This window comes from Haliotis asinina, chromosome 6 (genome assembly GCF_037392515.1).
Source record: "Haliotis asinina isolate JCU_RB_2024 chromosome 6, JCU_Hal_asi_v2, whole genome shotgun sequence".
In the NCBI taxonomy this organism is placed as follows: Eukaryota; Metazoa; Mollusca; class Gastropoda; order Lepetellida; family Haliotidae; genus Haliotis; species Haliotis asinina.
The window spans coordinates 39,941,398-39,950,960 of NC_090285.1; the positions used below are offsets into that span (position 1 = coordinate 39,941,398).

At 40.2% G+C, this 9,563-nt stretch overlaps 1 protein-coding gene across 1 annotated transcript; it reads right to left on the reverse strand.

Moving 5' to 3' along the window:
- Positions 1 to 8,307: 8,307 nt before the first annotated feature.
- LOC137287873 (ctenidin-1-like) lies at positions 8,308 to 9,218 on the reverse strand. Its single transcript, XM_067820252.1, has 2 exons — positions 9,193 to 9,218; positions 8,308 to 8,719 (listed from the first exon to the last, which is right to left on the reverse strand). Exons 1-2 carry the CDS (start codon positions 9,216 to 9,218, stop codon positions 8,308 to 8,310), a joined length of 438 nt encoding a protein of 145 aa, XP_067676353.1.
- Positions 9,219 to 9,563: the final 345 nt, after the last annotated feature.

Genomic DNA, 9,563 nt, shown 5'->3' on the forward strand with positions numbered 1-9,563 from the left:
ATGACAGATAGTGTAGGGTGACAGTGAGATGAGTCACGACACACCTCAACACAAGCTCATGGGAACCATTTTTTAAAAACAAATCATCAGGGGCCTTGACGTGTTGGCTGATTCCAGAACTTCTAACGTGTGAAACATGTCCTTATATGTAAACGAGGCAATCTCATGATGGGAGATCAGGGAATCATGTCCCTTTGTGTTGTTATCGTTTCTATTAACATACTACTACTACTACTACTACTACTACTACTACTACTACTACTACTACTACTACTACTACTACTACTACTACTACTACTACTACTACTACTACTACTACTACTACTACTAAGTACTGCAACTACTACTGCACTATTGCCACTATTACTATTGTTATCACTAGTACTAATGGGGGCACTATTACTGATGCTGATGCTGCTACTACTACTACTACTACTACTACTACTACTACTACTACTACTACTACTACTACTACTACTACTACTAAGTACTGCAACTACTACTGCACTATTGCCACTATTACTATTGTTATCACTAGTACTAATGGGGGCACTATTACTGATGCTGATGCTACTACTACTACTACTACTACTACTTCTACTACTACTACTACTACTACTACTTCTACTACTACTACTACTACTAAGTACTGCAACTACTACTGCACTATTGCCACTATTACTATTGTTATCACTAGTACTAATGGGGTCACTATTACTGATGCTGATGCTGCTACTACTACTACTATTATCACTACTACTAATGGTGCCATAACTACTACTACTGCCACTTCTCCTCCTGGTACAAATACTACTTCACCTACTGTTGCCAGCCACTATCACTGTCACAACTGCAATGCTAAAGCTTCTCGTACCATAAAGCCCCACATGGGTACATCGTGTGTAGCTAATTTTTGGTGTCCCCGTCGTGATATTGCTGGAATGTTATAAAAGCGGGGGGGAACTGAACCTATTCACTCACTTTTTTCTAAAGGCCGTGTTTCACATGGCTCAAGATAGAATTTGTGACTTAAAATGATGAGGTATGAACACACAGGATCTCATCGTATTTGCAACTTTCACAACCTCTATGATTCGCCTCTCACCCTCGGCCGGATCACGCCTCATCGTATTTGCAACTTTCACAACCTCTATGATTCGCCTCTCACCCTCGGCCGGATCACGCCTCATCGTATTCATAACTTTCACAACTGTTATGAGTAGCCTCTTACTCTCCGGGCACGCCTCGATGAGTAGAATATCCTTCAAGAGTCCTTCTTGAGAGAATACACAAGTTTAAACAATCTTCGGTTCTCGAGTGGCGTTTTTCTCGCTCAGGAGTAAGTATTTAAACAACGATTGTGTTTAGTACAGATTGGATAATCGAAAACTAAACTCGCTCACACACTCGCTCACTCACTCACCCACCATACAGCATATGCGTACTAGAGGTGAGACAGCCTAAAGGGATTCCTTTCAGACAGAGGGAGGGTTAAAAGTTGTAAATCCCATCCACACAGTATTGGATGTGGAACAATGCCCCGAGACTGGTTGTTGTTTATGTTACTGTTTGTATTCCATGGACATCCTAGTGCTATCCCAGAAAACTACACCGCTTCGCAATTAATGCTACGCCAACAGTTAACCCATTTCGAAGTTGGTTTGGTGAAAACCATTTCAATAACTTTCTTTAAAACTCTAAAACGACCTAATTGTTTCAATATATGTTCAACGTGCACCGCAATTATATCTCCTGTGTCTGTTCAATGCGTTCAGCAAACATTCGGTATATTTCTTTTTATCAGAAAACAACTTCCAGGCACCTTAATTTTCAACTCTATCTGTAAATGTCAGGTAACATCCACTTACCAATGTACACGTGCACATGTCTTAGGTCGCATAGTGTGATATCTTTATCCACAATGTATCAATAAAACCCAACTGACATGATCAGCAAGAGAGACGCGTCCAGGATCATGTAATGTATACTGACCACCGAAAGAAACGCCACTCTGGCTTTTTGTCAAGTTTTTAAATAGAAGACAGAAACATGAGCCCCTACTGTTATGAGATTTTATTTTTTTCGAAAATTGCGTTTCTGTTGGTGTTCAGTATACATCAGGCAGTCAGTTATTATGTTTCTTGATTTTTACCTATGCTTAATTAGGGTACCGGCGAAAATGTAGTATCTTTGTACCAAATACTCTTATGGCCTCTGGCACAGAATACACCATTCATTAAAATGCATGATACCTGAAATACACGATCTTTGATGAGTTGGTAGTATGACGTAAGTGTGTAATACATTTAGCCTTGGTGACGGTCCATTGGTGACTGTTGTCCTATGGCGTTGGAGATACTACGGTACGGTACGGTACGGTACGGTACGGTACGGTACGGTACGGTACGGTACGGAACGGAACGGAACGGAACGGAACATTTTAAACGAGGTACTGACAACACATCACTTGTGAGTAGCAGTTAAATATTGGTAGGTTCCTGCGATATTTGAACAGGGAATATTTGAACCCATTAATGTTCAGCTACTGCTCAGGTGTTCTCAGTACCTCGTTCAAAATGTCACTGAATGGTCATTTGGAACAATTCTCCATCTTTATTTTATGATTAGACCTTGGTCGTTTTACCGATAATGAAACTGGACATATCCTATTTTGCCGCCTAGTTTACATATTTGTGTACTAAGGACTCAGCCATGTCCGTAGTTACGGTTGTGAGTTATATTCCCGTTCGAATAGATAACCAACTGATGGCTGACTGTGTATCGTAATGTGAACAATACGCTCACATGATTTGCATCAAATTAACGTAAATGAAAAAGAATATTTCATAACACACTATAATATGTTTTAGGATAAGACTTCTCTTTGTTAATGATTATGTATTTGTTTCTATTCCATCATAAGTAGACAATGAGACATGCAAAATATCTCTTTTGTATGGAACTATGAAATAATCATGTAAAGGTTATCCAAAGGAATATATGGCATGATTGAAATCTGTTTTGTACCATTCTTGTAGAAACATGCTTACATTTAGATATCGTTTTATCACAACATTTCTTTCGAATAGGAATTCATTTAATTATGAATGAATCGTAAAACGTGTGTGACAAACGCGCACCTGGCCGATCATTATACACCAGTGTTTTGTCAATAAAACGACATTAATAAATTCAGTGAACAAGACAATTCCTTTGAAAAAATGTGCATATTCAGCTCATAAAGTAAATAAACTATTTTCATTAAGATTGCCCCTAAAAATGGAATCGTAAGAACACTTGCCCTGCCATCAATCGATAAATGATTCTGAGAATGTTGATAAATGTACACCAATGTATGGTTTTCAAACAAAATACGAGAAATCGATCGAATGATTTTCCGTATATAGTAAACTTTGACATTTTCATTGTTTATACTTGTGAAATAATCTTAAAACGTATATTTTTTCAACATAAATTTGCATGTATAATTATATTTCACAGAATACTGAGGAAATACAAATAATGTGTTATCGTGAACAGACTGTTATCAGTTCAATGAAGAGTTGCAATAAAGATTAACTTGCTGACATATTTGGAATTTAGGGCCGTAGTTTGTGTTAGCTACATCATGGGTGACGAGCAATTTATGTCATTGTTGTCCATTAATAATTAATGGATATGTTTAATTATTTGTGTTTACCAAACCCATTCACCTGCATAGGATCATTAACATGTGGCCGAATTATCTGAATGTATTGTGCAGTCTCGTGCCTGTGTGTCCGATACATGTGTCTATCTGTATCGAACAAACGCAACCGTTCTGAAATTGACTGCTCAGTCAAAGGGACTTAACTCCTCTCGTCTTGGGGCAGCAGTTCAGCGTAGAAGTAAATTCTGTCCAAGTAAGCGTATATCAGATGATCTTTAATAATTAAAACGAGATGTGAAAACACATACACAGCACACGCATGCATTCAGGCCGGACAAAGTCATATGCACGAGCTCTACATACATGAGACTGCCCATGTCGACGCCCCAACCTAAATCATTTCACAAAGTAATACATAATTCATGGTACCTAAGCAAGCGTCCCAGTAGATTGCCCAAATTAATGTCATGCGAAAATGTCGGTATTTTTTTTAAACTATTATGACTGAAATGTCGATGTTGGTGACCTATCATACTATGACTCACAGTTGAAGAGAATGTCATGCAGTTACATATAGGGCAGTTCGGTAGCCTTTATGGTTAAAGCGTTCGCTTGGCACGCTGAAGGCTCAAGTTCGATTCCCTTTATGAGTACTATGTGATCATCAGTGTCCCCCGCCCTGATATTGCTGGAATATTGCTAAACGCGGCGTAAAATCAAACTCACTCACTATAATGTATGTACCATTATATTCCAAAATGATATCACCCAAAAATGGAATATCCCGCAATTCTTAAAATAGAATATGTTTACCAGACCTAGTTTGGGATTAGTAAGGGTATGTCGTTCTCACAGTGCATGTTCTTACGCAAGAGGATCCAAACTATATCCAAGTAACGGCTGGGAAATATGAAAATAATGTGCTGAGATACAAACATGAGCATGATGTAAGATCCAGTAATAATATAGCACCATGCCAAGAAAACAACATTTCCTCATTATATGTCCATGAAAACTGTATGTTAATATGACTGACTGTGCTGTCTGTTTGTCTGATGTTTAAAGCCAGGCTGCAGTCAATCTACTGGTCAATATCATGAGCAATATTTAGCATGGGTAGCCGAAGACCAAATCTAACCTAGATCTTCTGCGATTGTACGTATAAGTAAATTATGTTCATTTTAACAGGCAATCTCTAATAGCATTAACACAGGGTATTTATTGTTACCATTTTGACATATAAATGAACTTTCTTGCGACATTCATACTCAAAATCTCTCAAGCCAGTTATATAGGAACACTGCTGGAACGTTTACACGCATGCAGGTAAAGGTCACTCTTTCACGGTCATGGTGGTGTCAAGGTCACCGTGAACTTAGGTCAGAATCGCTTATAATCTACATTCCGGTTATGAAACAACTGTTAAAAGTCTGCCGAAAAGGTCAAGGTCTTCAAGAGGTCAAATGCCCTACTCTCGCAGTCACAAAAAAACTAGACGGTAGGTGTAATCCAAATCAGGTGAGTGAGTCTATACGGTTAACTTCACTTCATATTCAGATCAACCAGTGTGGAACATCTCCTTTCTGTTCCGATAAATACTGTAGGCCGACTAATTCACCCTGTCTTCATTTGGTGTAGAAATAGCCAGGCATTGCCCAAATACCTGGAATTGCATGTTGGTACTTCATAATTTTAAGCTGAGTCTTTTGAACGAAAACGATGGAATTTTCACAAGGAGTGTTTATTTCTTGGCTGGTGCGATAATACCTGAAGATTCATCATTAAATTTTCAATCACACCTACTCCACTCAACGTAAATGTTTATGACGTCAAACTAAATGATACCTTATGTGTTAAGGAGGGATGCAAATTTATTTAACATGCCTAGTGTTTTACATACGTGTAATAAACAATAAACCTGAAACCTGGAGATTCCAGCTGTATAGACGAGAAGGTAGTCAACATGTCCTCTGTCTTTCTTCCCATGTGTAAAGTTAGTCCTGACCACAAGGATCAGCAATCTGGAGAGGCTGCGTGCTTCTTCCAGTTGCACAACTGTACAAAAATGATCATATTGGCGGAGACTATTTTCGCTAATCACATTCTCAGCATGTCACACATATTCCATGAAACAATCATGGCAATAATTAGTTAAAGTCATGTGACCTGGATAATCGACCCTGCACTATTTGCCGTACGACACGGCAACGGCGATCTTTGTCAACGAAGCAAATGTCGTGGGTCGCACGCACTGCCGCTATATCGCGTTTGTAATTATTAGTAGACATTATTGCATGATTTCAGTCTTTTCCAAGTTTACTACTTTGCATTCGCAAAGGTGTTCTATTGTCGCCTTTGTATATATTTCTTGAAGTACTTTAATTCATCCTCGAAATTTACAAATGCACTATTTTGTGTATACAGACGTTTTCATAAAGAAAGATAATTGCTTCGACTCAGGTGACACTATACTGCACAGCACCTTTATAGTGTAAAGTCAGAACATATACATGGACACGCACATACAGATACATGCTTCATCCATCCATATATGAGCGAATGCACGCACGCACGCACGTACGCACGCACGCACGCACGCACGCACGCACGCACGCACGCACACTGTCAGTAACGTAACAATAAAACGACCTAACTGTAGGTAAAGTGATCGCCTGTATCCCAGCGTTTGTCGGTACCCACTTCAAGTATGTGTATATTAGCTACAGGAAGAGAACACGACGCCGTGGAGTCAGAAGAACCGGCTGTGCTTAATATTTGAATATAGGTCACTGCGCTGAAAGTCAAAAACCACTTAAACATGCTCTTGCGTGAAATATAATAGAAGGGAAAAGAGAGCTGTTTTACGCTGTCAGTCTGTTAAGCATTAATTACACAATATGTTTGCTTGGTATATATGTAAAAATTAATTTGCATGTGTCAAGATACAAATCGTTGCCTCTTCTCTGCCATCTCATCTCACTTCTATGTAGGAAGTTAATGACAGTGTTAATAGTCCTCATAACATTTGAACATTAGGCAAGCGGGCGGTGGTAGCCTAGTGGTTTAAGAGTACGCTTGTCATGCCACAGATCTGGGTTCGATTCCCCACATGGCTATAATATGTGAAACCCTTTTCTGGTGTTCCCCGCCGTGATATTGTTGCTATGTTACTAAAAGCGGAGTGAAACTAGGTCCACTCGCTCACTAAAGAAGACATTACGTAACAACAACGCTGACTTGCTATCTGCCTAGCTTGCTTATTTCAAAGCTCGAGTTGTGGGCATTAAATTCTGACATTAATCGTTATAACAATTTCACAGAGACAGCTAATAGAGAAAGACATGTTATCTCGCGAACCCTTTCTCTGTAAGATCGTTTGATATAGATAACAAACTTTATGGATGGACAACTTCTTTATTCAAGTGATACAACGTTTCGACACTGATTCTTGTATATTTGTCAAGCAGGTACAACGATACAAGTGCGTATGGTTTTAAGCCACTTATAGCAATATGCACACGTTGTACCCATGTCAGGAACTGTACCCGACTTTTCCGCGTGAGCATCGAACGCTTTAACCACTAGGCTACCCAACCGTTCCTAAATAATCTGCACCGAAACCTCGCATCACCTGAATAAAGAAGTAGTTCATACATAAAGTTTCTCCTTATATGACTCTCCCTATTCAAACAATGCCCCTCAAAGAAGCATTCGACATACATGTTACGATCTTCAATGCGTCTCCATGCAACTCAACACCGTGCATGCAACAGCTGTAGTGATGTGGATAAACAGCAGGAGAGCTATAGATGTTCCATCAACAGCATCTGAAATAACTCAATATCTCACAGACATGCACTTGGAAGTAGCGGTAAGCCAGACAAGACAGGCCTAATCCCTAGTGATGTTTCGCGTGTACACAACCTGCTGCCATGGGTGCTTTGGGAAGCGATGAAGCACATTGTTGAAGATAGAACGGCGCTAGTCAGTGATGCAGACGCTTGAACACATGTATCCAAGGAAGCCCATGCAGCAAGTCAACAAAGTCTCTGGGTACCATTCAATTATATTTTTTTACTTAATTTAGGAACTGCTTGTTTTCTGTAGTGTATGTTCATTTCAGAGATTAGATGTCAGTCTATGCCGGAGCTTATGGTCGTGAATGGCTTTTGAACGTGTCTCAAGCAGAGTACGCCTATATTTGTTGACGTAACTTTTTCAACTGGAAGTGGTTGTTCAACAGATCACTGAGGAACAGGAGAGTCCTGTGGAACTGTGACAGTGATATGTCACATACAGCTCTCGTCTGGTGAAAGGATCTTTCCACGTGCAATGCTACCTGTATGGAGTTCTGTCCTTACCATGATGTGTTTGAGTACTGATTTTTACAATAGGTTTCTGTCGAGGATTAATGAACCCTTTCCTCTCCCTCTCCTTCTCTGATCCTCCCTATTTTCTTAATCTCTGATCCTACGTCCTAACCGTCCAAATATACCACCCCCTCTATGTCTACTCCAACGCTTCAGCAACCGGAACGTCTCCCTTTGACTCACTTACCCCATATTGTGACCAGCAGTTCTTCTATATTAGTTACGCGGTTTTTTTTTCTTGGTTTCACTTCCAGTGCATTTCACTTCCCATCTCTCTAATCTTTTTACTTACACCTTCCAGCCCATCATCGCCACAACCACCACCACCACCACCACCATTATCAACACCATATCCACATCACTTCCACGACCATCATCATCACCATCACTACCACCTCCGATACCATCACCACCATCATCATCACCATCATCACTACTCTCACCACCATCATCACCACCATCACCAATACCAACATCATCTCCACCATCAATTCCACGACCATCATCATCACCATCACTACCACCACCGATACCATCACCATCATCACCATCATCATTACTCTCACCACCATCATCACCACCATCACCAATACCAACACCATCTCCACCATCAATTCCACGACCATCATCATCACCATCACTACCACCACCGATACCATCACCATCATCACCATCATCATTACTCTCACCACCATCATCACTACCATCACCAATACCAACACCATCATCACCACCACATCACCATCGCCACACCACCATCGTTGTCATCACTACCATGACCATCATCAACACCACCACCACATTATTGCAGTATTGACTCGTGTTGCCCAATTATACACATGACAATGCGTAGACCATACAGAGATTAGCGACCGGATCATGGGACTTATCAATCCAAACCTACACATCCCGAGTGACCACTATATCAATAGAGTCACACGTATTAACAAACAGTACAACAGCCCCTACAGAATACGATGTCTGCTGGTAATGCAAATATATCTACTCTTCTCGAATACATTTACAAAAGTGAAAGACAAGCGCACAAAACACATACGTGTGGAATGCTCCAAGGGAAATATTATGGCACTCTTGACATCTTAAGCCCGTTTTCAATGGCCGAGATAGCAGGAATGCCCGCTTTTCCATACACGACCTGATATCATCGTGCACTTGACAGCAGCATTGCTAGCTCTCATAATGCACTCAACAGTTGGTCCTTGTTCTTGCCAGCGTCAAATGAGTCAAGGTCGGTGGGCCATGATGATTTGCATATCGTTTTCACTACAGACCCATACACGCAGGAACCGACGTCTGTAAACACGACAGGGATGTTTATAATATTCAACCGATATTTCCTCATCGACAATTAGATAGGGAAAGTTTGGAAACTCAATATATATCGATATATCTAGTAGATGCCATGTCTATAACCTGCATGGCATACTGCAATTCAAGACATATCACCAGGTATGGCAAAGATCATGGATTCTCTAAACGTGTTTATTTCCATGCTCATTCGATGAAATCCCCTTCTCAGACTG